Source organism: Puma concolor, chromosome B4 (assembly GCF_028749965.1).
Source record: "Puma concolor isolate L17-30 chromosome B4, mPumCon1.1.hap2, whole genome shotgun sequence".
Lineage (NCBI taxonomy): Eukaryota > Metazoa > Chordata > Mammalia > Carnivora > Felidae > Puma > Puma concolor.
In genome coordinates, this window is record NC_141673.1 from 101,697,419 (window position 1) to 101,723,465 (window position 26,047).

Genomic DNA, 26,047 nt, shown 5'->3' on the forward strand with positions numbered 1-26,047 from the left:
TCCTCACTCGACATACAAGCAAGTGCAAAGGAAGGCACCTGGAGGTGGTAGGTAACTTGCCCAAGTTGAACAAGTGGCAGAGGCCCTGGACCACAGTTTGTGCATTTAACCCTCTGTAAGTTATACCTCAACAAAAAAGTTTTAAAAAGTCACGAAAAATACTAGAGAGACACAAGCTGGGGCCAAGTCTGGTTCTGGGCCCAGAACCAGGGCCTCTGCCCACGTGGCTGGTGCCAGCCTGTGTCTCTGCCCACGGAGTCCTCACCCACAGATGACGGGAGTAATCCTCTTAAACCGCTGTGGGCATTACCCCTTTTCCTGATCATTTGCTGCACAGTGCTGTGCACTTATGTAGCCGACTGAACATAATCCTTCTGGAAAACCTTTAGGGGCTGGGTGTAGCGGATCACTTTGCAGATGAGTAACTAGGGCACACAAAAGTAAATAATTTACTCAAGACCTCACACCTGTGAGGCAGGGTGGAATTTGCACCCTGGTGGTTTGACTGTATTCCACGTCGCTAGCGCTCTGCTTCTGAGTGACCAGGTAACCAGTCAAGGCCGCGAGGACTTGGTAGCCCAATTCCTAAGCCCTGACTCCCTGTGCCAGTGTTCCTCCTCCAGAGGGCGGCAGACAGAACAGCTTTCAGAGAGAGGAAGCCAGGTGACCCAGTGACAAAACAGCCTTGTCCTCTGAAGTGGACATGCCCCATCGCATAGCACCTAAAAGCCTTGGAGGGAAACTAAGCCAAAGCGAAGACAGACTGGTCTTCAAATTAGTGAGTGCCCATGCACATGTGCTTTTGTAAGGCCTTTCACTTGGGCCCAGGACCTACAGCGGAGTTTCAGGTCTGGTTGGGGTATGCTGGGCCCTTCTTGGGTACTCGCAGCAAGGTCTATTTCTCTTTGGCACCAGCCTAGCTCCCCTCCCGTTTGTCCCAGACCCTGGAAAAAGCTAAAAAACAAAACAAAAAACCCACAAGAGTTGGTTGGATACAGTATACTTTATTGATGGTACATGATAAGGTAGGGCTCCCCAAGCCCCTCCCCTTCTTCAGGGGGTCTGGGATGGAAACTGGAGATCAGGAGATTCTCAAGTGTGTTGGGTGACGAACGGGGGCAAGGACTCCCCAGCAGCTGAGGGCCTCTCTCTTCTTCCTCTTGCTGGGGCTGGTGGTCCAGGGGGCTCTTACTCCTTGGAGGCCATGTGGACCATAAGGTCCACCACCCGGTTGCTGTAGCCAAATTCATTGTCATACCTGAAAGAGGATCAAGAGTTCAGGCCTATTTTCATGAACCGGCCACCAGAGGGCGCCACACCCCCAACCACACCCCAGCAGCATACCAGGAAATGAGCTTGACAAAGTGGTCATTGAGCGCAATGCCAGCCCCAGCGTCGAAGGTGGAAGAGTGGGTGTCACTGTTAAAGTCGCAGGAGACAACCTGGTCCTCAGTGTAGCCCAGGATGCCCTTGAGGGGGCCCTCTGATGCCTGCTTCACCACCTTCTTGATGTCATCGTATTTGGCCTAAAAAGGTAAAAACGAGATGGTTATTCAAGTTCCAATCTTGCTGTTTTTTATCCAACACACAAACCCTGAGCCCATGAATCCTTTTCCAACTCCTACTTACAGCTTTCTCCAGGCGGCAGGTCAGATCCACGACGGACACATTGGGGGTGGGGACACGGAAGGCCATGCCAGTGAGCTTCCTGCAGACAGCAGGCAAAGCAGGGTCAGTACTGCTCCTCCCGGTTCCACAGACCCCCAGGGCAGAGAACAGCAAGGAACCTCACCCATTCAGCTCAGGGATGACCTTGCCCACAGCCTTGGCAGCGCCAGTAGAAGCAGGGATGATGTTCTGGGCAGCCCCTCGGCCATCACGCCACAGCTTCCCAGAGGGGCCGTCCACGGTCTTCTGGGTGGCGGTGATGGCATGGACTGTGGTCTGCAAACATGGAGGAGGGAGTGAAGGCCCGCACAGCACCCCTAAAGTCATCTACCCCTTGACCCCCTCCTCCCCCGGGAAAACTTGAGACAGTGACCTGAGCCAGTCCCTCGGAACCCCCAATGCCCCATGGTCCCCACAGCCCAGGGCCACATTCGAAGAAGGGAAGAGGATCTAGCCCTGGGTGAGAAATAAACACACTGGGCACTTTCCCCATCACCCGTACCATGAGTCCCTCCACGATGCCGAAGTGGTCATGGATGACCTTGGCCAGAGGGGCCAGGCAGTTGGTGGTGCAGGAGGCATTGCTGAAAAGAGGGAGGCAGGTCAAGGCAAGAACACGTCCACCTGGCAACACACAGTACCATCTGACCACCTCCCCACTCCCCTCTGCTGTGCTCACCTGACAATCTTGAGAGAGTTGTCATACTTCTCGTGGTTCACGCCCATCACAAACATGGGGGCATCAGCAGAAGGGGCAGAGATGATGACCCTCTTGGCCCCACCCTTCAAGTGAGCCTGTGGTAGAGTAATCATCATAATCCACACTCTCCCTCTCCTCAAGGGTTCCCCATCATTCCCGCTATACCAAACCCCACCCTCCATCTTTACTCTCCCTGCCACTCACCCCAGCCTTCTCCATGGTGGTGAAGACCCCAGTAGACTCCACAACATACTCAGCACCAGCATCACCCCATTTGATGTTGGCGGGATCTCGCCTATAAAGGGAGACAAGTCGAAAGCTCAGGGACATGGGGTACCGTGTACCACCCAAGGGTGTCAGCCCATCCTAGTAACTCCCTCAAAGCAAATTCCACCCCGTTCCGTCTTCTACACTTACTCCTGGAAGATGGTGATGGGCTTTCCATTGATGACAAGTTTCCCGTTCTCAGCCTTGACTGTGCCGTGGAATTTGCCGTGGGTGGAATCATACTGGAACATGTAGACCTGGAGGGACAAGTGAGGGCCATCAAGCGGCTGCGCTTCAGCCAGGCTCTGCTCCCTACGCCAGCTGTGGGGGCAGCACTCACCATGTAGTTGAGGTCAATGAAGGGGTCATTGATGGCGACAATGTCCACTTTGCCAGAGTGAAAAGCAGCCCTGGTGACCAGGCGCCCAATACGGCCAAATCTGGTAAAGACAAGAGGCGAGAAGGAATGAAAAAGGGGTAGAGAATTCTCCCAGGCATGGAAACAGCCCTAGACCAACCCATCCTCTTCCAGAGGTTAGAAGATGGCACTTCCCTCCAGAAAAGTCCAAGAGATCTAATTTTATCTTTCTTGAGCAACCCTGCCAGGACAGCCTGGCCAGAAAGTGAAGCCTGCCCAAGAAGTGATTAGGTTCAGAGACTGGCCCAACTCCCTAGTCATTACAAGTCCTGCAAAGGAGCAATGGCCATGCAGGGCTCTGCTCTGGCCACCCCTGCAGTCTGGACACATGCCTGGCACATGGCATTTATCTCCCCCACTATCTGTGCCCTCCCTGGGAATGCTTGCTCCCTGTCTGGCCCAGCATCAGGATACACCCTCCAGGGAGGAAAGAGTTGCATACTTAGCATCACCAAGTTCAAAGGGCAAGAGTAAAGGTCAGAAGTTAACTGGAAGGGGAAAGCCCATCTCTTCCTCCAAAGGGGAAAAAGGAATGCTTCTCAACCCCCTGATCTGAGGGCTCTAGTTTGCTAAGCCACTTGTCCCTGCAAGCCCTCTTCCAAAAATCAGGAGTGGGAGCGACAGATGTGTGTGTGGGGTGGGTGGGGGCAAAAAGTAGTAGCCCAGGCCCCAAGCTGCAGAAAGGTCAGGCAGCTATATTTAACCCCAGATTAGAGTGAAGAGGGGATCTGATTTCTGGAAGATGGAACGGGGAGAAGGGCAGGATTCCCAAGGCTCACAGACACCTAATCCTCCCAGTGACCTTTATAGCCTGGCCTTTAGGGTTGGGTCAGCTCTAGGTATGGACGGAAGACAGGAGCCTCCAGGAGAGCCAGTGTGATGAAAGGGGCTGCTGCTACAGAAGCCATTTTGTAGTGGAAAATTTCTGCCCATGACTCAGCTCCCCCAACATGGCACTAAGCTGCAGCTACCACACCTCTCCGGAAAAGGGGGGAGGAAAAAAAAGGACTCAAGAGGACTCCCCTAAACCCATGTTTGATTCATCAGAGAATCGTCTAGAAGAAGCATCCCTGAGGGGAAATTTGATTGGCAGCTTAAGGGATGGTCTCCGGTCAGAGTTCTGAAGTCCAGCTCTTTTAAGAGCAAGACCGAGGGAAGCCTTGCCTCACCTGGTTTACGGGATAAAGGCGACTCCACCCCACCCAGGCAGGATCATGAGGGTTAGTCATAGGCGAGGAAGGAGGAACAGTGAAGAGCTAAGGAAGGTTGCCTAACGGTGGTTCATTCACTTCCTTCCCTGTTGCAACATGGCGGCCGGGTTCCCGCAAACGGGCCCTCCCAGCGGGCTCTGCACCCAGCTCAGCCCCGGGCACCCCGGTAGGTGGGGAGGCCGCCGGCCGGTGGGGGAGGGGCTCCTTCCCGGCACGTGACTCCGCAGGGCGCGAAAGCAAAGAAAGAAGCCCCAGCTGGGGATTAAAGGGATGGGTCCTATGCCGGGAGGGGGGCGCTCTCGTCTATCGGAGGCAGGTGGGGCGGAGGGCTGCGAAGGGCTGCGGGCGGCTCGCGCCCGCGGGGGCGGCATTGCATGAGGAGCCACAGCTTGGGGGAGGGTGGCCCACGCGGCTCTTTAAGGCGGGAGCCTCGGCCAGGTCAGAGCGCCGACCTTGAGTTCTCCTTGGGGGTGGGGGTGGGGGGGTAGGACCACCGCACCCACGTCCCTCACGCGCTTGCGAAGACTAAGCAGGGCAATGCCCGCAGTAGCGTTTCGCCCGGGGCCGCGGGACTCGATGCCCCACCCTACCCCACCCCCTAACTCACCCGTTGACTCCGACCTTCACCATCGTGTCTCGGGGACGCGGCTGCGGGCAGAGAAAAGCGACCATTAGAACGCGGGGGCGGGTGGCGGCTGCAGCCCGGCCGCTGCCCTCCCCTCCCCCAGGCCTCCATTCCCAGCCCGCGCTCGGGCACGTCCGTCTTCCCGCCCCTGCAGTGCGGGGGCCCGGCCGCGCGGCCCACCCCCTGCCCGCGAGCGCTCCCGGCCCCCTTCCGAGCCGTGCCCGAGCCTCCCGTGGCTCCCCTCAGCCTAGCTTTGCCTGGCTTTGCCTGGCTCTACCTGGCACTGCACCAGAAGATGCGGCTGTCTGTCGAACGGGGAGGAGCAGAGAGCACCGAGGGAGGCTGCAGTCTCAATTTATAGCGGCGGGGCGTGGCGGGGAAAAGAGGGGGTGCGGGCCCCGCCTCCCGCTGGCTTGCCCAGTCACGGCCCAAGGGCGCAGAGGCCTGAGCTACGTGCGCCCGTAAAGCCGTGAGTAGCAGGGCCCGGTTTTTTTTTTTTTTTTTTTTTTTTTGGTCAAGTGTGCACGCACCTAGCATGTGGGCTAGGAACAGAGTGGGGGGGAGGGGACCGAGACGGGCCCAGTGGAGCCAGGGATCGCTGATGGCACCTAGGGCTGCCCTGTGGGCATGCAGCAAGCTGTGGACTCCAGGGCTGGCCTCCCGGTGACAACGGAAGACCTCCGGGAGCCAGGACCGCTGCACATATGAAACGGGAGGACTTTGGGAGCTTGTGGGATGGGGAGTTGGGGCCAGAGACGGGTTGCTCGCGGCCGCACGCTGCCACCCTCCCCCCCCCTCCCCCCCCCTCCCCCCGTCCCCTTTCTTTCAGAGGCTGAGAGGCAGGAAGGCTGGGGAACTTATTCTCAAGGCTCTCCGGTAGTAGCGGGGGAACCGCAGAGGAAAAAGGCCCGGGAGGGGTCAGCCAGTCTCAGGCCGGGCCCTGCCCAGCCCCCACTTCCCCCTCCCCAGGCCCTGGCTCCCGGCCTCTCTGGGCCGGGGGCCTGGGCTGGCACTGGGCAGTGGGGGCCTGGAGAGGAAGGAGGCTTGGCGGGCGGCTTGAGGGGGAGGTTTCTGCACTGAAGGTCACGCTGTCCTGCAGCTCGGGCAGCCCAGAGAGGTAATAATTGGGGCGGACAAACCAGGCCCTGTGTGCACCAGCTGCTCTCCCCCAGGCCGGGCTAGGCCTCCCACAAAGTCGCTCCCGGGAGACCAGAGTGCTGTGCCGCCAGGGCTGGGACACAGTGCCCCCTTCATCTCCTCCAGCCCGGGGCCGCTATCGGGACGTGAGGGCGGAAGTCCCTCCCAGTCCTGGGACGTGCCGGTCGGCCCCAGAGCCAGGGACTCCTCTTCCCTGCCTGCGCCCAGGGGATGTTGGGGGCAGGGTGAGGAGTCCAGAAGAGAGAAAAAATTGGGAGGCTTTGGGCACATGGTGGGAACAGGCCCCCAGACCCACACGAGGTGGAGGAAGGGATCCACGCCACTCCAACAGTCTGGAGCCCAGGCTGCGCCAGTTTTGCGAGCTGAGGATGGAAGAAGGGCTACATTTGAACGCTTGAGAGGACAGAGGGTTTGGAAGGGGGTGGGGTGGAATGGACATGGCCCATCAGCAGGTGCTGGGGGCCGGGGATCCAGGGGCCTCTTTGCTGGCCCAGCGTAACCTGAGACCAGCCCCCTTTTCTAGCTGAAGAGCCTGTGGCTAAGTTTAGCCTGCCTGGTGATAACCTTTGCTTAAAAGGCAGAGGGCACGCTCTCCCGCACCCCGATTCCAACCCTGGCCCCTGCCCTTTCTGGGACTGCCCTCCCTCCTTGGGGCCCCAGAGCCAAGTCTGTATCTGTCTGGCGGCCTCGTGCATGGCTGGTTTCCAGGCTTTTCATGAACCCCAAGAGTAGGGCCAGAGGGCACCTAATGGTGACAGGAGGTGGCAAGTGCCACTGGCGGTCTGCTGGGGCCTGGCACTGGGACCCAGCCGTCCCTGTTCCATTCTTGCTCATGCTCAACCAGGACCATTAACCCTTTCCCTGGAAAGGGCCTCAGGGGCCCCTCCGAGCCCCGGCACTACCCAAAGTGCGTGTGTCATCTTTCATTAGTGTCTTCTGCCAGAGGGAGCTCAGTGCCCACGGGAGCATTACTGATGCAGCCTGCTGTTGTCATGACAGCAAAGACACCAGTGTTGTCATGAGAACACGCTCACTGCCTCTGGTCCAGGTGACTCAGCAGAGCAGACTTGGGGAGCTGAGGGGTGGGCAGGCTGAAGCAGTGCCTGCGCTGAGAGCCGACTTGCCACAGACCCTGGAACAGTTAAGGAATCTCTAGGTAGACAGACCGACTCCACAGATATTATCTAGAGCTGGAGGGGATCAGGACCTGACCTTCCATCTGTTCAGCCGGCTAGGTCAGTCACTGCCTCAGAGATGGGCTCAGGGAGCACGCCGGGGGAGGGGAGAACGCAGATCAGCCCTTGGTCTAGAGAAGGGTTTCTCCACCTCGGCACCACTGATTGGCATTTTGGGCCAAATAATTCTGTTTTGGCGGTCTGTTTTCTGCATTGTAGGATATTTAGCAACATCCCTGGCCTCTGCCCACTAGATGCTGATAGCATCCCTCCCACCTAGGTTGTGATGACAAAAAACTATCTCTAGGCATTGCCAGAAGGCCCCTGAGTAGTGCCACACTGGTCTGGAGACTGGCCGCTGCACGCTTCTCCACCGTGCAGCAATCCTGTCCCTCATGCGGTGTAGGGAGGTGTCCTGTCCTTCGTGCGGCATGGGGAGGTGGAGGAGGGGAAGATGAGGCACTGGGGGAGCATGGAGCTTATCAGATCTTCAGACAGGCCCCAGGACTTCAGGGCTCCTCTCCCTGCTGCCTGCATCTGGGCTCATGTAAGCTGAAACAGACAAGCTTAGGAAAAATGTCTAAAAGTATATAAAAAACATTTATTCATTAGGAAACAAGGAGACTGGCAGACATAGAGTCCAATGAAAGCAGCTCAATTCAGTTCAGTAAGGCCAGTTTAAGAGAAATGCTTTACATCATAAAGACCATTCTATATTAAAAAGACAAGAGGACAGGCAAGACGGTATTTTACAAGGGAGCGGAATTCAAGTTCACTTCATAAGATACCCCGCACAGCAGGGACAGGAACAGGCAAGATGACTTCCTAGGGCCTGTGCCTTCGAGGAGGTGCTCGGCGGATGGGGGTTGTTTTCTTGGGTGTCTCGTCTTCCGTCATCTCTGCTGAAAGCTCTATTCAGAGGATTGGAGGAGGAAGAAAAAGCTGAGTCACAAAGATGGTGAAAAGTACATCTCTGAGAACAAGTGGGACAGCCCCAGACTAGGCCCAGAAACAAAACCCATACTGTGCCCAGAGAAACACACCTGGGGGAAGGGCAGGGGCGGAGAGAATCTACATGGGGAGGACCCCATCAAAACTAGCTTCCCCCGACCCCTCCCCAAGCTATGCTCCTTGCGAGCCACATCTGGGAGGGAGCATCCTACCTTCCTCGCTGGACTCATCACTCGAGAAGACAATTCTGGGTTTCTTTTTCGAAACTCGCTGTTGGGTGTTTGGATGCCGACGGGCAGTGCGGTGGGGCTCAGGAGTGACAAAGTCACCGTCTGATGAGGCTGCAGAAGCCAGACGCTGGTGCCGCTTGGAGACTAGAAAAGGCCAACACATGAGTCCCAAAAAAAGGATACTCTGAGAGAAGGGCCCGATCTCTCCACTTGTGGGGCTGCCTCACGTACCAGTGGATGGTTTCTTGGCTGATGGGGCTCTCTGGCTACCCCCCTGGCCAACCTCAAGGTCTTCCATCGCATCCAGCCCTCTGGTGTGGCAGACCCGAAGCTTCTGCTCAAATTCATCTATTACAGCCTGGAGGGAGGGGAAGAGATTAAGAGCAGGCCTGGAAGGGGCACCTGGGTGGCTTGGTCAGTTAATCGTCAGACTTTGGCTCAGGTCATAATCTCAAGGCTCTTGAGTTTGAGCCCCACACTGGGTTCTATGCTGACAGCTCAGAGCCTGGAACCTGCTTCGGATTCTGTGTCTTGGTCTCTCTCTGCCCCTCCCCCACTGATGCTCTGTACCTCTCTCTCAAAAATGACCATTAAAAAAAAAAAAGAGCAGGCCTGGAAACTTATTTCTAAGATGAAAAAGAAACAAGGCCATGGAAAGAAAGACATGGTGAAAACATCAACGCATATCACTGAGAGAACCCAACCCAGGGAGGGTACACACTGCAGGACTACAAGTATATGACATTCTGGGAAAGACAAAACTGTGACAACAGTAAAAAGATCATTGGTTGGGGCGCCTGGGTGGCGCAGTCGGTTAAGCGTCCGACTTCGGCCAGGTCACGATCTCACGGTCCGTGGGTTCGAGCCCCGCGTCGGGCTCTGGGCTGATGGCTCAGAGCCTGGAGCCTGTTTCCGATTCTGTGTCTCCCTCTCTCTCTGCCCCTTTCCCTGTTCATGCTCTGTCTCTCTCTGTCCCAAAAATAAGTAAACGTTGAAAAAAAAAAAAAAGATCATTGGTTGCCAAGGGTCGGGGGACAGAGGGCGATGGGGGAGCACAGAAGACTTCTTGGGCAGTGGAACTGCACTGTGTAATACTATAATGATGGACACAGGCCACAACACACTTTGTCCAAACCCACAGAATGAGTGACCCCTAAGGTCAACTATGGACTTTGGGTGATAATGATGTGTCAACATAGGTTCATCGATTGTAACAAATGTGCCACTCTGGTGGGGGAGACTGGGGGGGGGGGGGGGCTTTGCATGGGTGGTGGCTGGGCACATGTGGAAGAACTCTACCTTCAACTCAGTATTTACTTTTGAACCTAAAACTGCTCTAAAAGATAAAGTCCATTTTAAAAAAGAGAAAAAGAAAGACACAGGAATTGGAGTCAGAAAGATCTGGTCTCAGGTGGTGCTGGTTACTTCGCTGCAGTCGAGCCGAGGGAGGGGAACGGGCGGGGTAGGCGAGGCAGGTCCGGGCAGTGCAATGCAGATGAACTCATGGCACCGGGATGGCCGCTGCGCTCACCTTGCCCTCGGGCTTGGCTCCGCGTCGCACTTTGCCCACAACTGACAAAAAAGCACTAAAGATGGACTCATCCGACAGTTTGTCCCCAAAGCAGTCAAAATTGTCCAGCATCCTGCGGAGGCCTCGCTCTGTGAGGGGCAGCTGTGACACACAGTAGGCCAGGTCCCGATACTGCCGCTCGGTCCTGCAGATGGCAAAGGCGTCGTGAGGAGAAGCGAGATGGAGGAGCGAAGGCCCGTCCTTCCCCGTCGGTGCCCCACAGCCTCAGGGACACCCCTTGGGAAGCCGGCATACCGGGCAGTGCGGAAGCGCTGACACAACTTCTCCACCAGGCTCTCCGTCTGCTTGTCCTTGGTGATGTAGGAGAGGAGCTGCCTGAGGAAGGGGAGATGTGGTTGTGTGGCCTCCCAGGGGCAGCTCCGTCCCTGTCGGGACAGTCCTGTCTTCCCCTAGCACCCGCCTTCTGACATCGTCCTGCCTTCTTCCTAGACCCTCAGAAAAAATCCACCCCACCCCCTCTGCAAAATTCTCACCGAGAATGGGAATTTGTAACAAAAACTGCTGCCATGTCCTGAGGACTCCTATGCGCCTACCGCCACACTAGAAACTCTATGGTACTGAAGCCCCTCAAGAACTAAGGGGCAAGTGTCAGAGGCCTCACTGTACAGAGGAGGAACAGGCACAGAGAGGCTAAGTTACTACTGAAGGTTATACAGCTACAAAGTAGCAGAGCTAGAGTTCAAATACAGGTTTGTCTGATTCTTAAGCATGTGCTACATGAAAACTGGGCCCCAAGGCTCAGGGAACCATACTTCATGATGGTGTGGAAAGGCTCTTCCTCCACCCCTCCCTCAGGGTCTGACAGGCGGCTGATGATATCTGGAAGGAGATTATAGATCGCATTGCCCTGTGAGAGAGAGAGTCATGTTATCGACACTGGGTGTGTGTCTGTGTGTGCGCGCCCGTGTTCCCTCGACAGTGGTCTCCCGCTGCCTCTCACCTTGTGGGAAAGCTCATTGAAGAAGTTCTTGGCCAGGGCAGCGATCTGAGGCGCGGGGTCGATGAGCAGCACAGCCATCTCGCTCACTTGCCCCTTCACCTTCACCATGTCCTTTAGAATCAGGTGGGTCATCACCAGCCCTGCTGTTCTCCGCACCTGCTGAGCTGGGTCCCGGAGCCTAGGAGTGAAATCTCAAGTCACTGGCACTAATGGTGAGTTATATTGGGACACTGGTGGGAAAGGCCCTCAGCAGGAATCTGTTGCCCCTTCTTCTTCTTCTTTTTTTTTTTTTTTAAAGTAAACTCCACCCTCAGCGTGGGGCCCTAACTCATGAACCCAAGATTAAGAGTTGCATGCTCTTTTGACTAAGCCACCCAGGTGCTCCTCTATCACCCCTTCTCAATGTGACATTCTAGAAGCAGTTAGAAAGCTGGGATTGGGGTAAGAGGCCAAGCTTGGAGCCAACGCTTTGGACAGAGGTGCCCATTCCTTTGGGGCTATACTTAGCGAGGGCCTGTACAGGGCAAGTATCAAGCAGATATCAAGGTAATGCTAAAGACCAGAGAAACAGTTTTAGTGATTTTCATCCTGACTGAACTATAGCCTTCCAGGGCTAGCAAGGCCTGCTACAGTGTCATGAGGGATTTCTCACCGAGCATACAGATGAGGTGTCCAGGGGTCCACCAGGTTAGGGAAGCGGATGGCCAGATCCCCAGCAGCAACCATGAGGTTAGACCGGACAATGGGGAGCGAGGACTTTTCCAGCATGGTGAACAGCAGGCGAAGCTGGGAGTCGCAGAAAGTGGCACTAGGGGCAAGGAAAGGATCATCAGGGAGAGGCACCATCCCCATCCTCTCTGAGAGGGCAGTACTGGCCCCAGGGCCTACCTGATCATGCAGAACTTGCCAAGGGCAAGTGAAGCGGCTGCAGAGAGCTCTGGGTTGCTGTAGAGGCCCGGGTTGTTGCAGACTTTAAGCAGAAGTGGAACAAAGGCAGCCAGGATCTGTTTGCCTGTCAGAAGAACGGCTCTAGGTCTGGGACAGGTTATCTCGGCTGGGGAGCAGGTCCCTCAGCAATTCTTCTTACCATCTAACAGCTCCTTCTCACAGATGCTGCGGATGAGTTCTGCCTCTGGATCATCAGCGGCAGCGCCCGCCAGCCCCATCTCCTCCTCTATGGTGGTGTCAGAGCTTGTGTTCTAATGGGGAAGAAACCAGGGATCATGGCTCATCCAAGACAGCATTTTTTTTTAAATTTTTAATATTTTATTTTTAAGAGAGACAGCATGAGCAGGGGAGGGGCAGAAAGCAAGGGAGACACAGAATCTGAAGCAGGCTCCAGGCTCTGAGCTGTCAGCACACAGCCTGATTCAGGGCTCGTACCCATGAACTGTGAGATCATGACCTAAGCTGACATAGGATGCTTAACTGACTGAGCCACCCAGATGCCCCCAAGACAGCATTTTTAACTCCAGCCTGTCTTTCATTTTGCAGGAATGTGTCTGGGGAAAGGCAAGTTCTGTAAAACCATTCCTACAGTGGTCAAATGTGTCTATAAAGAGGAAGCACACCTTAATTAAACAGGAAAAGAACTAGGATTCTGTAATTTTACTTCTAAGTTGCCAAATGTGAACTGGCAAATTCAAAGTGGAACAAGCAGCATTATTTTCAAGTTGCTAAAGCATATTCCTACGTCTCTGAACTCATCCTCACAGAAGCACGTCATTTCCTGCATACAATCAATAAACGGATCATGGGGACAATGGTTCGAGGTCACAGAGGTCAGACCTAATTCCACTGCTGCAAGATACTCTGTGTCTTATTTGTCTGCAAGACACCACTGCCTCTAGTGGAAAGAACACAAGGTCCCCATAAGGTGGCAGGCCCAGCAACCACGGCTGATGGGAAAGGGGGTGCGTGTGTGCTTATTCTAACAAGCAGTGCCTGAGGGGAAGCCTAGATTTCATGCTGAGGTCCCTAACTCAACGCTCTGTTTCCCTAAAACTTTCCTTCCTGGGTGGTCACCAACAGATCGCTCCATCTTTGTTCTCACTAACCTTTCCCAGTAACAGCAGCAAGGAGGCAGGGTGTCTTCCTCATTTAACAGTAGAAAAGCAGAGGTTCCCAGAAGGAAACGTGAGTGACCCACAGTCAGGAAATAAATCCGGGAAATGCTTGGGACACAAACCCAAACACGCAGGCACTTCATTCACCTTCTCCTTTGGATCCTTAGTCTTCTGCTCCTGCTCTTCCCGAAGAACCCGGCGCCGACAGAGCTCCCCGCTCACTGCCTGTTCCAAGTGCACCAGCTGCTGCAGAGCCACATCTCCAGCCAGGGACAGCAGGTTCATCAACAGGAAAGTGGGGAGCATGGGGGTGTCCTCTGGAGGAGGGGAGGCAAAGCAGGGAGAAAGAGACAAAATTAAATCTCATAGGACCCTTCATTCTGTGTTGATGGCTCTACCTCTTGCTCATGTGCCATACACAAGCTGGCGCAGAAGAGAGAGATGGAGACGGTGGAGGGTGGGCGGGGAGGGACGGGGATGGTGGCGGTGACTGGCCCAGTCTGAGTGACAGAAGTGAGACAGTGTGGTCTGCGGAGGGTCAGGGGCTGCTGTAGGAAGCAGTGCTGGCAGTGGCTACTGACTCGACAAGGAAAGCAGTAGACTCTGGCTGCTGCCCACGGGGGACCCTCTTGCCTACTTACTCGGGACCTCCTGGGTGGCGCTCTTCTCCCCCAGCTTCTCCAGGGCCTGCTTCGCACAGCCCTGCAATATCTGGGCACAGATCACCTCGGGGCCCTCTGCCAGCTGGTAAATGAGGGTCACTGCCACCTCTTTGAATGGGATCCAGAGTGGGTCTGGGTGGACAAAGCCTGTAGAGGAGAAGGGAGAAGTCACCCACTGCAGACAAAGGACTCCATTCTACCCGAGGCCTTCACGATAGCTCACCTTTTGTGACCACCTCTTGCAGTCGCTCAAACAACCTATGTTGCTGAGGCAGCCGGAAGGGAGGGTGACGTTTGCTCAGAGAAGGCTGTCGAGAACAGGAAAGACAAAAGATGGGTATGTGTGGAGAGTGTGTAAGAGGATGGCCACTCTCCTTGGTCTGGAGACCCCATGTACCTTTCTCCTGTCAGAGATGTTAGCAATGGCATGGCACACCTGCTGGGCCAACCTGTAGTCCTGTGGAAACTTCTCATCCAGTCCTATGCTCACCAGTGTGTCTAAGTTGCTTCCCACGATTTCTGGTTTTCCTCTAGAGGAAGGAAACCACACAGTCAAAGCTAGTCAAGGACAGGACTCTGTGGGGGAAAATGCCAAGCGGGGTAGGTAACAGCACTCAGTGCAAGGCTAGAGCCCTGGAGCAGACAGCAGAGGCTCTGACATGGGGCTGGACCCTCAGAATCCCTCTTGCTGTACCAAATCCCGTTATTTCTGCTGCACGGGGTGCAGAGGAGGGCGCTGGTACTATTTTATTTTTCGCTTAGGTAGCCGACTCACGCACACAGCTTGGCTGGGCCTGACTGCTGTTATTGAAAGAAAGGGAGCTTTCTCAGAACCTTCCCTTTCCCTCTTATTCCTAGCGTCTGTCTGGATCTGAGCCTCACCGTGCCATCATCCCAAGAAGCATGACAGAGGAACAGCGCTCCAGAGGAGAGCAGGGGACCTTCTCGGTCGCCCGCTCCCACAGCAGCTGGGTCACTGCCGGTTTCAATTCATCCTTCTGCACAAACTCACAGAGCTGAAGAGAAAAGAGAAAGGGCTCAGGCCAAAAAATAACAACCCCCCCCCAATCCTTGGTCTGCTTCTCTGAAGAGAACGTTGAGAGCCCGAAGTGGGTAAAAGCAATACTTAGGGATGGAAAAGGAAGAAGGAGGCTTGAAATGTAAAGCTGGGGTTTGGGGAGGTACTTGCACCTCTGTCACTTTTCTACCTTCATGCCTTCAAAACTACATTTATTAAGATGACATATTGAAGTCTGTGTGAGTCCATGGCTCTGACTACATTCCGGGGATTTCTAGTAGCTGTTGTTGTGCTGTGACCACAACTCAACATGTCTAAAACAGAAGACTCCATCCTTCCTTGCCTTTTCATTTTGCCCAGGGTACCAACATTCTCAATCACATATGCTTAACACTTCACTCACAGTCAGCTAATTTCTTCCCCACTTAATCCTATCCATTTTTCCTTTATAATCTATCTTCCATTAAGTGCAACTCCACAGCTTTTCCTCCCAGCCCGAGTCTAGTCCTTTGATGCTGCACACTTCCAGAAGGTCCGTAGACCTCGTCTCTAGCGTCCTCTCCAACCAACCTGTATGCTCCTGTTGGACCAGTCTCCCAAACATCTTCTTCATCACGCCACACCTCTGCTCATCATCTAGAAATAGCTCTCCTTTGGAGCACCTGGGTGGCTCAGTCGGTTAAGTGTCCGATTCTGGCTCAGGTCGTGATCCTGCAGTTCGTGAGTTCAAGACCTGCATCAGGCTGTGTGCTGAGAGCTCAGAGCCTGGAGTCTGCTTCAGATAGATTCTGTGTCTCCCTCTCTCTCTGTCCCTCCCCCACTCACGCTCTGTCTCTCTCTCAAAAATAAATAAACATAAAAAAAAAAAAAAAAAAGAAAACAAAACTCTCCTTTGCCTATAGTAGGGGCTCTGGACCAGGAGAGCTAGCCTGACATTTCAGCCCAGCGGCTGCCACCAGGCTCCTTTTCTCCCCAAGAGAAAAATGTGGCTGGCGGTAGTGCTCCACCTGGTGGAAGCTGGTGGTCAGCACACCTCCACCTGTCTCCACAACCCAAATACTTTTACTTCAAAAGCAGGTCCACCTCACTAAAATGTTGGCCAACAAGGTGAAAGTCCCGGACTTGTGAAAGGCATGCAGGGACCTTTACAATTCAGTTCCCACCTACACTCCCACTTTATTATCTTTTGCATATAACAGTTTCCAGCCAGAACGTGATCTTTTTCATGCCACAGCTTTCTGTGCTCTTAATTGGCTTTCCATCTACATGTTCCCTCCTTTCTCTCTCTACATCCTACTCATCAAGACCCTGTTTCAGTCCTACCACCTCCAGGAAACTGTCCTTGACTGTTCTACCTCATACTGCTCTCTTGCCCACTCAGGACTCGTCAGGGTAACGTACAAGGTATGAGTATGTTTTCTGGAGCTCTTATTGCCTGAGTCTCTGCCACCAACCAGCTGTGATTAGCCAAGTTCCTTAACCTTTCAGTGCCTTAAGCTTCTCACTGTAAAATGTACACTAACAGTATTACCTCACTGGGTTGTTGTGAGGTTTACACAAGTTCATATGAGCAAACTGCTAAGAACAGTCCCTGGCATGTCATTAGTGTTACCCTATCACCATTGCTGCTACAACCATTACCTGTGCCACATTTTTTTGGCACTGAATTACCTATGTGCCACATCATTCTATAACTGTTTTATGTTTTTTGGCTACCCACTATACTGTTGGTTCCTTTTAAGTTGGGAACTTGAAAACAATCTTATACTTTGTGGGGCTGAGTAAACTGATGAACATGTACATAGTAATCACTAATACTTGTTGAATGAATAAAGAAAATAGAAGTAAGGGGGCGCCTGGCTGGCTTGGTCAGAAGAGCATGTGATTTTTTTTTTTTTTTCAACGTTTATTTATTTTTTTGGGGACAGAGAGAGACACAGCATGAACGGGGGAGGGGCAGAGAGAGAGGGAGACACAGAATTGAAAACAGGCTCCAGGCTCTGAGCCATCAGCCCAGAGCCTGATGCGGGGCTCGAACTCCCGCACTGCGAGATCGTGACCTGGCTGAAGTCGGACGCTTAACCGACTGCGCCACCCAGGCGCCCCGAGCATGTGATTTTTGATCTCAGGGTCATGAGTTTGAGTCCCACATTGGCTGCAGAGATTACATAAACAAACAAATAAGAAAGAAAGAAAGAAAGAAAGAAAGAAAGAAAGAAAGAAAGAAAGAAAGAAAGAAAGAAAGAAAGAAAGAAAGGAAAGAAAAGGAAAAGAAAAGAAGGGAAGGAAGAAAGGAATGAAGGAAGGAAAGTAAGGAAAGGAAAGAAAGAGACTTACAATTTCCTCAAGACACTGGATAGTCCCAACTGAGGCATCCACTAGTAGCAAAGAGAGATTCTGAATCAAAGTCTGGGCTTTGGCTCTGTGGGAATAGCAGAGAGCAGAGGTCATTAAAAACTGGCAAGTTAAACCTGGCAAACAGGTGATTAGGATTATCCCACCACAGTGTCAGATGACTTTACTGGAAGTCCAGCCCCGCCCTGAGACCCATTAGATTCAGGGCTCCTCAAGAAGGATGCCCCCATCCCCTGCCATTCCTGTAGGAGACTGCAAATGTCCCCTGAGAAGCTGACCCTGTTAAAGCTGGCAGAGGCAAAAGTACCACATATACCTGGCAGAGTCCCCTCTGGGGCTGAGGTAAAGCTGGCGGTAGGCATTAAGCACAGCTTCCCGGATGCCAGGCTCCTTAGACCAGATGAGAGGGAGCATGCGGCGCACCCCGAACAGGGCCTGAGGTACCCCAAATTGGAACACCATCACAAAGAATTCAATCACCTCCTGCACCACTGAGGGGAGAGACAGAAATGTCACCCATCTGCTTGGCAAAATTCCCCCAATACTTAGAGATAGAACCTTTCCTACTGTAGCAACATGCAAGTGGAAGCTTCTTCCATTTCCCCTGAGAATATCATCCTAGATGGCCCTGTCGTGAAATACCCTATGCATACCACGTCTGCTCCACAGAGCTAGACAAAGCAAACGGAAATAAAGAATCCTTGCCTTTTGAAGGAGCAGACAGTTATCAATAAAATACAGGCAAGACTGGTTTTTCCAACCCCAAGACACAGTCCTTACAGAGAGGGATGCTGGCACACCTGTAGTTGTGTTTTCATACATCATCTTGCTGATGATGCTAATGGCCTCTGTAATCTTCAGAGAGAAGCTGTAGGCGTCCTGCAGATACTGCACCAGCATCTCCTGCTTCACCAGCTCATCGCTTCCCCTGGATTTCACGGGCTCTGACACACTGGGCTTGTCTTTACTGTCTGTCTGTCCTGGGCCCATGTTCCCTGCAGAACCCTGGGCATTCTCCTGTGTGGAAGTTGCTGGGCCTAGGAATTAGAGAATTCTAGGATGGTTATTGCTCGAAGGTGTATGGGGAAATCTATCGGCTACAACATCCCCGGATAGTTCTTTCCACAATGGGAGGGTATACACTTAGAACCTACTGTAAAATGTCTTGGTTCATTTCTCAAAAAATTCCGAACATCCCTATGGTTTGGAAATACCATTTCACGCCATATGACTATCAATCTTAGGTCCATGGGCTGTATCCATTCCAGAGCACTGCCACATCTCCTCTGGACTGCTGTGGCACAGTGCCTCCTGGCACTCCCAGGCCAGTGTCTGGCATAAAGTAAATAGCCCATCAATACTAATTGAAATGTTTTGTTTGCTAACTGAAGAAGGAAAAGAAATACCTTTGAAGATAGTCCCCAAGAGATTCAGGAACCTGGTCTCCTCTGACTCCTCTGGGTCCACATGACTGAAAGGCTCAGACTCCTGGAAGTGGCCTATAGCTTCTCGAGTGAGAATGATGGCCTGCCTGGAAGAACATCCACCGGTCACCAACTTGGCACCCACGGGAGTGTCACTGCAGCCTTCTGTAATGCAGCCTACCTCATGATTACATCGAGAACCTAGACTTACTGCCCCAAAGAAAAGGGACACTTCTCATGCTTAAAAAGTTGAGAAGTGGGGCGCCTGGGTGACCCAGTTGGTTAAGCATCTGACTTCAGCTCAGGTCATGATCTCACGGTTCATGGGTTTGAGCCCCATGTCGGGCTCTGTGGTGAGAGCTCAGAGCCTGGAGCCTGCTTTGGATTCTGTGTCTCCCTCTCTCTCTGCCCCTCCCCTGCTAGTACTCTGTCTCACCCTCTCTCTCAAAAATAAAAACATTAAAAAAAAAAAAAAAGTTGAGAAGCACCTACAAGGGTGGAGCTCAAAACACTTTCCCATTTTTGAAGTGACAAGGCTTTACTACATAGTCTTCAAAGAAACTCAAATAAGACTTTTCAAATTTAAAGGTCACAAACCTACTCCAAACATCTACTTAAAAACTTTGCTAAGTCAAAGTTTAGAAAAAGTAAGTGTTCAATAACTGATTAATTTATGGGACATCCATACAATGGGAGTCAATGTTAGCGTAAAAAAGAATGAGGCAGCTATTCATGTATAAATATTAAAAACACTGCAGTATGTTGTTAAGTGAAAAAAAGCAAGGTGGTAGATCAGTGGGTAGAAAATTCTACCATTTGTGTAAGAAGGGAAGGAAAAGAACATATGTTACACTATACGTCTTTGTTATCTCTAGAAGGGTGTGCGATAAACTCGGAATGTTGCTTCCTTGTAGGAAATGAATCTAAGTAGCTAGGAAATAGGTTTGGAAGGGACTTTACAATGCATGTCCTTGTTTTGTAACGTGTGAATGTACTAATTTAAAAAAAAAAAGATTTTTAAGTAATTTCTACACCCAATGCGGGGCTTGAACTCACAACCCTGGGTTTAAGAGTCGCATGCAATACTGACTGAGCCAGCCAGGCTCATTTTTTAATGTAATTTTCTGTTCTAAAAAATACTATTATTAAACTGTTAAAAAGTTTTTAAAAGAAGTTTTGTTCTAACACACATTTAACTGGCATCAAATACCTCACTTATTAAGACCATAACCCAGCACTGACTGCTGAGGTTTTCTGAAGGAGGAGGGGACATCTTTAACATGAGAAGAAATCTTTATTTTAACTGACAGGAGAAAATACTAATATGGTTGGAGGCAGAAGAAGCAGTTATAAAATTACAGTACCTTTTTACACCTTAGCAAAGTAAATAAAGACACCAGAGAGACATAAGGGAGAGCAAACTAGCCACCTTCCATTCAGTCTTTTCTGAACAGCCTAATTAGGTAGGAAATAAATCAGTAACTTGTGGCTGAGGTTTAAGGAGACCTGCTGATAGCTAGAAGGGCTTTTGTTGCTAGCTGCCCTGAAGTTCTAGAGTCATAAAAACACTGGGAGAAATCTGTTCTCCAAGGTCAGGATTAACAATGAGGCTGATTTCAAGATTAAAGTAGGATTAATGGAGTTTAATATTATTTATTAGCTCACAGGATTTAGTAGAAAGAAATTAGAGACCACATGATCTAGTCAATTGCTTTTTTAAAGGCTTTTATTTTTTTAAAGGTTTTTTTGTTTGTTTGTTTCTTTTTATTTTTTTTTTTTTTAAATTTTTTTTTCAACGTTTATTTATTTTTGGGACAGAGAGAGACAGAGCATGAACGGGGGAGGGGCAGAGAGAGAGGGAGACACAGAATCGGAAACAGGCTCCAGGCTCTGAGCCATCAGCCCAGAGCCTGACGCGGGGCTCGAACTCACGGACCGCGAGATCGTGACCTGGCTGAAGTTGGACGCTTAACCGACTGCGCCACCCAGGCGCCCCTGTTTGTTTCTTTTTAAAGTAAGCTCTACGCCCAATGTGGGGCTTGAACTCACGACCCTGAGATCAAGAGTTGCATGCTCTACTGAATGAACCAGCTGGGCGCCCCTAATCAATTTCTTATTTTACAAATAATGAAACTGAGGCCAAGGAAATTTAAGCAACTTATTTAAGATTATACAACTAGAATTATACTTACAGGCTTTCTTCTTCAAATGGAGAACTTTTGCATATTTAATTATAATATTATTTACATTTAGCTGTTTTCATGGTTTCTTTAAACATTTGTAAAAGTAGAAAAGCATGCTTAATTGTGGACTGTGCCTTTGGCATAAATCTGGTGTTCAGGCCATTATTATAATGAAAACACCTACCATCACTTGGTGGCAGCATACCCCAAGTACAGTTCATTTCATTTATTTAAACAAAAATTTTTAAATTTATTTTGAGAGAGAGAGACAGAGAGAGAGCGAGAGCAAGCATACAAGCAAGGGAGGTCCAGAGAGAAGGAGCCCGATCCAAAACAGGCTCCACAGCATCAGCGCAGAGCCTGACACTGGGCTCGAACTCATAAACTGTGAGATCATGACCTAAGCTGAGATCAAGAGTCAGATGTTTAACCGACTGTCCCACCCAGGTGCTCCTATTTACTTTTTAAAGACTTTTATTATTTTTGAGAGAGAGAGAGAGAGAGAGAGAGAGAGAGAAAGTGAGCAGGGGAGGGACAGAGGATCCGAAGCAGGCCCTGAGCTAACAGCAGAGAGCTGGATGTGGGGCTTGAACTCATGAACCACAAGATCATGACCTGAGCAGAAGTTGGACGCTTAACCAACTGAGCCACCCAGGTGCCCTGATGTTTTTTTAAAGACTTTTAAAAAGATTTCTTTTTTTCTTTTTCTTTCTTTCTTTCTTTCTTTCTTTCTTTCTTTCTTTCTTTTCTTTCTCTCTGTCTCTTTCTTTCTCTTTCTGTTCTCTTTCTTTCTTTCTTTTCTTTCTTTCTTTCTCTCTCTCTCTTTCTTTCTCTTTCTGTTCTCTTTCTTTCTTTCTTTATGAGAGAGAGCGAGCGCATGCGCACACAAGTGAGAGGGTGAGAGGGACAGAGAGTGAGAGAGAGAGAATCCCATGCTGTCAAAACAGACCTCAATGTGGGGCTTCATCTCACAAACTTTAAGATCATGATCTGAGCTAAAATTGACAATCAGACGCTTAACTGACTGAGCCACCCAGCTGTCCCAAGTGCAGTTCCTTTTAAAGAAATACTGTTCCTCAAAAGTTAACTCTAGAGGCGCCAGGTGGCTCAGTCAGTTAAGCGTCCAATTCTTGGTTTCAGCTTAGGTCATGATCTCATGTTTTGAGTTCGAGCTCCATGTTGGGCTCTGCGCTGACAGTGCAGAGCCTGGTTGGGATTGTCTCTCTCCCTCTCTCTGCTCCTCCCTTGTGCTCCCACACACACTCTCTCAAAATAAATAAATAAACACACACAAAAAAAGTTAACTAACTCTAGGGGCACCTGGGTGGCCCAGTCCGTTGGGCATCCAATTTTGGCTTAGGTCATGATCTCACAGGTTGTGAGTCTGGGCTCTGCACAGGGCTCTGTGCTGACGACTCAGAGACTGGAGCCGGCTTCAGGTTCTATGTCTCCTTCTCCCTCAAATATAGGTAAAACATTAAAAAAAGCAAAACAAAACAAAAAAACCAATGGGGGTGCCTGGGTAGCTCAGTCAGTTAAGCATCCGACTCAGTTTTGGCTCAGGTCATGATCTCACGGTCTGTGAAATGGAGCCCTGCGTCGGGTTCTGTGCTGACAGTGCGGAGCCTGCTTGGGGTTCTCTCTCCCTCCCTACCTTATTCTTTCCCCCTTCCCGGCCCATGCTGTCTCTCAAAATAAGTAAATAAACTTAATAAAAATAAATACATACATACATACACACATAAATAAGTTACATACACACATAAATAAGTTAACTCTAAACCTAAAAAGATCATTAGAGAAAATCTCACTCTTTCACATACTTGTAACTAGCCTTGGCAAGCAACTGATGGATGTGTTCTTTCACATCTTCGGTGGTCTCTGTACTAGCAATCACCACAGGAATCTCCTCTTCTTCCTGGGGAAGCTTTAGCAGCTGCTGCAGGGTAGACCTCAACTCTGGCAGCATGGCTTCCCACTCCTCCTCTGGGTCCAGCACTGCAGCTGAATGAGAAAGTCTCACTTAGACTCTTGGAGTTTCTGATGGCAGGGAACAGGATGTCTAGGGTGAGGATTCCTACACAGTAACTACTTACAAGCAGCTGCAGTTCGCCTCTGGGCCCTCATCTCTTGTAATTTCTGGGTTTCCTTCTGCAGTGGTCCAGCAAGGTCAGTGTCACTAAGCTACCAAAGTAAAATGAATATCAGGGTCATTAAGTCACATAATTTCATTCCTGTTTCCATTTATTCTTTCTCTTTTGGGTAGATCAAGCCTACTTACCTTGCAGGAAAAGGGATTATTGGCAAGAAAACTGGCCAGCAGCTGAATGGCATTTTTACATACTAGCACTGACTTGTCTGCCAGACGTCCCACTGCTAGGGCCACCACTGCTTGGAAACGTGTCAAGGGGAGAGCCTATGTGGGGTAGGAAGAGAAGAATGAGCTCACGTACCACATCATCCATTCTGTTCATCATACTCAAAATGTTCTTGAAGTACACTATATGTGAGCTACCTACTCACTCTAAAGAAACTTTTCTATGGGATATAAAATAGTTACTCTTTGTCGTGGTTAAGACACAGTATAGTCCTTAAATGGAACCAGGCATCCTTGTCCTTGGTAGAGGAAGACCTTTATTACTGGTAGTAAGAATGTGAATTCTAGACTCTTCTGTGGGACACGGGATTCCTCTTTTCTCCAGCCTGTCTACAGAATACTGTTATGTCTTTATCATGCAGAAGGCTATTCACCTTCTGCTGGACGATTCGGGTAAAGAGCTGCAAAACACGGCTCCGCACAAAGGAGTTGACGTCGTGGCCATGGGCTTGCAAGGTGTCCAAGAACTGGTCTCTGGTGTCTCGGGCTGCTTCCTCCAGTTGATCACCATTCAGAACCTGCAGGACCATCTCCGCCATAGCTGCCAGCACAGCATTGCGCATCATGTAACTCTACGGGAGAAGTGGTCTGGTCTGAGGCTCCTCACTCCAATGCTAACTCTCCCTTCCCCAAACTCTTGGGCCTGTCCAGGCACAAAGAAGAGGTGAGGCCTTAAGTTAAGGGTAAGCTTGCTTCACTCTGACTTTTTCTGGTCAGTTGCCTAGGTATCCACTCCTGAGATCAATGGAAGGGGCCTTGTCTGCTTGAGAATATAGGGACAAAATAAACAAGAACCCCCATTTTTTTCCCATAAGGCTCATCACATCTGTATACGTTTAAAAAGCATTAATTTCTACCTTTCATCTGAAGCTTCAAAGCCTTGGATCCATCCTAATAAAACACCCCCTTCCCTCCCACTCTCCTTCTTGCATTTTACTGACAAAAGAATGAAACACAGAGAAGCACAAGTCAGCCCTAGGGTGCCATGCAAGTCCACTGCAGAATGTGAGGAACAGGGGTTGGGGTTTTTACCAGGCCAAGAGCCAGAGAATGGAATCTTGCACAAGAAGTTATAACACACTAGATGACCTAGGAGACTATCTTTGTCCTTGACATTGACCCGGGATGCCCTGCATCAGTGCGGGAGGCAGCCAGGCAGAAAGAATTGAGAGTGGAACTGTTCCGAGAGTGCAGGCAAGCTCTATGGTAGGAAGAATGGAAGGAGCTTCATCCTGATGAATGGAAGGGACTCAGAACGATGGCCGAGTGACTCTCACTAGACCTAAGGCATGGAATTGCCATCCCCTTACCAGGCGTGGATAAAACCGGTTGATACTGAAATGGAGATTAACAAATGGCTCTTTAGTCAATAAACTCTATCTGCTTCTCTGTAGGAAGAAACTGCCACCAAGTTATGCTTAGACACCTTGACTTCACGGGAAAGCCATCTTCTTGTTATAAGAAACAGCCTTAAAATTCCCAGAAGAACCTGAGATTCCCAGGGGACCACTTACCTCTCCATCCAGATGATCCAGCAAAATGCACATGCTGGACATCAGGATGGCTGGGATGTGTTCTGCTAGTTCTGTCAGAAAAGCTGCAAAGCCCTTTGCCCCTGAAGGGTCCCGACTCAGCTCCTGGGGACACTTCTGTCCAATCTCTCTGTGCAGGAAAGAAAGCACAGCCACAGCAAGATAATTCAGTTCCCAGTAAGGGAAGGGAAGTCAGCTATCTAAAATCTAAAGAAACCTAGTATGTACAGAGAACGCATTTCTAATCTTTCTTTTATCTTCCCCCTGAGGGAGATGAGAATCAGAAACTTAGACAAGAGTCACCTTACAATCTCTCCCACGATGCTCTTCATTCCATAATCAGTTGCCCACAGACTCACAGCCGCCACCAGTACCGGTGCCAGGTGTTCAAAGTGCTGCAGCATCTGGATGATCTTCACAGTGGCACCTGTGGAAATACTACACGTGAGAAATTACGGGCAAAATGGAAACCGCGGGGCAAGGCAGAGGGCTAACTTACTGAGCATATGATTATAACGTGTCAAGGCGACACCAAGCAGGCGTGTTATAGCTTCCCGGGTGGGGCGGTTCTTCTGGTGACTAATGGTGGGGTTCTCCAGGAGGCGGTAGCAGCAGCCAGTAACCAAACTGAGAAAAGGAGGGAGGGAGATGATGAAGTCAGCTGTGTGGATTCATCTATACTGGGGCCCTGCCGCTTTCATTCTCCTTCTCCTGCCCCAAAGTCAGGGTCTTCTAGCTTTCTTCATTCTTTTGATCACCGTCTACACCAAGGTGCTTTGCTTTGCCGACTCTAGATAGGTGCTCTGTCCTTCAAGATTACCAACCTTCAACCAGTTATACTTATACAGAACCCAAATAGATGATAAAGGGTAGGAGAAAGTGACCAATGACTTCCCATGGTTAAACATCATGGTTAATTCAGTTCTTATCTTGGTTGACCTTTTAGGTGCACTGGATGCAGCTGACCACATTTCTCCTGGAAACACACTTCATGTGGCTTCCCAGATGCCAGACTCCCTTCCCCAGAGTACAGTAAGGATTTCTGCTCTCCTCTAGCTATGCTTACTGATTTGGTAATCTCAGACTTGGGGCATAAATACCATTTATATAAATACACTGACTGCCCAAATGGGTACCCTATCTCAGACCTCCCTCTCGTGCTCCAGACTTGCACATTCAACATCGGAATCAGACAACATTGCTTGGATGTCTGATAAGGACCTCAATCTTTGTATCCTCTCTTTGTATTCAAACTTTGAACTCTTTTTTTTAAGCATTTTAAAAAAGTTTATTTATTTGAGAGAAGAAAGAGAAAGAAGCAGGGAAAGGGCAGAGAGAGAGAGAGAGAGAGAGAGAGAGAGAGAGAGAGAGAGAGAGAATTGCAAGCAAGCTCCATGCTGTCAATGCGGAGCCCAATGTGGAGCTTGAACTCACGAACCGTGAGGTCATGATCTGAGCCGAAATCAAGAGTCAGCTGCTTAGCTCCCTGAGCCAAC

General features: G+C 50.7%; 2 protein-coding genes and 1 long non-coding RNA gene across 7 annotated transcripts in view; 1 reads left to right on the forward strand and 2 right to left on the reverse strand.

The window, feature by feature from the left end:
- Nucleotides 1-984: 984 nt before the first annotated feature.
- Nucleotides 985-5,263, reverse strand: GAPDH (glyceraldehyde-3-phosphate dehydrogenase). Its single transcript, XM_086714241.1, has 11 exons — nt 5,167-5,263; nt 4,872-4,912; nt 2,976-3,075; nt 2,786-2,892; nt 2,573-2,663; nt 2,348-2,463; nt 2,171-2,252; nt 1,793-1,944; nt 1,630-1,708; nt 1,345-1,526; nt 985-1,258 (listed from the first exon to the last, which is right to left on the reverse strand). The coding sequence occupies exons 2-11, from the start codon at nt 4,892-4,894 to the stop codon at nt 1,189-1,191; spliced, it is 1,002 nt and encodes a 333-aa protein (XP_086570367.1). The 5' UTR covers nt 4,895-4,912; nt 5,167-5,263; the 3' UTR covers nt 985-1,188.
- A 451-nt stretch (nt 5,264-5,714) lies between these two features.
- LOC147579370 (uncharacterized) lies at nt 5,715-13,375 on the forward strand. The gene is made up of 3 exons (XR_015253850.1): nt 5,715-6,006; nt 11,052-11,146; nt 12,429-13,375. It is a non-coding gene; the product is annotated as an uncharacterized LOC147579370 (long non-coding RNA).
- The window catches only part of NCAPD2 (non-SMC condensin I complex subunit D2), a 31,334-nt gene continuing 13,088 nt past the window's right edge, over nt 7,802-26,047 (reverse strand). For 4 of the 5 annotated variants that reach the window (XM_086714233.1, XM_086714232.1, XM_086714231.1 and 1 more), the window contains exons 7-32: nt 25,051-25,178; nt 24,855-24,978; nt 24,534-24,681; nt 23,394-23,591; nt 22,924-23,058; nt 22,739-22,826; nt 22,466-22,646; nt 18,442-18,566; nt 17,836-18,072; nt 17,352-17,526; nt 17,018-17,102; nt 14,545-14,678; nt 14,060-14,192; nt 13,886-13,970; nt 13,642-13,809; nt 13,148-13,317; nt 12,022-12,133; nt 11,823-11,946; nt 11,587-11,742; nt 10,935-11,112; nt 10,747-10,841; nt 10,229-10,309; nt 9,935-10,118; nt 8,635-8,761; nt 8,386-8,547; nt 7,802-8,133 (exon numbers count right to left, since the gene is read on the reverse strand). In XM_086714233.1, the coding sequence (XP_086570359.1) occupies nt 8,048-8,133; nt 8,386-8,547; nt 8,635-8,761; nt 9,935-10,118; nt 10,229-10,309; nt 10,747-10,841; nt 10,935-11,112; nt 11,587-11,742; nt 11,823-11,946; nt 12,022-12,133; nt 13,148-13,317; nt 13,642-13,809; nt 13,886-13,970; nt 14,060-14,192; nt 14,545-14,678; nt 17,018-17,102; nt 17,352-17,526; nt 17,836-18,072; nt 18,442-18,566; nt 22,466-22,646; nt 22,739-22,826; nt 22,924-23,058; nt 23,394-23,591; nt 24,534-24,681; nt 24,855-24,978; nt 25,051-25,178 (3,619 nt within the window). In that variant the 3' untranslated portion in view covers nt 7,802-8,047. Of the gene's footprint in view, nt 8,134-8,385; nt 8,548-8,634; nt 8,762-9,934; nt 10,119-10,228; nt 10,310-10,746; nt 10,842-10,934; nt 11,113-11,586; nt 11,743-11,822; nt 11,947-12,021; nt 12,134-13,147; nt 13,318-13,641; nt 13,810-13,885; nt 13,971-14,059; nt 14,193-14,544; nt 14,679-17,017; nt 17,103-17,351; nt 17,527-17,835; nt 18,073-18,441; nt 18,567-22,465; nt 22,647-22,738; nt 22,827-22,923; nt 23,059-23,393; nt 23,592-24,533; nt 24,682-24,854; nt 24,979-25,050; nt 25,179-26,047 lie in introns of those variants that run through there. The other variant, XR_015253849.1, reaches the window with a different exon arrangement.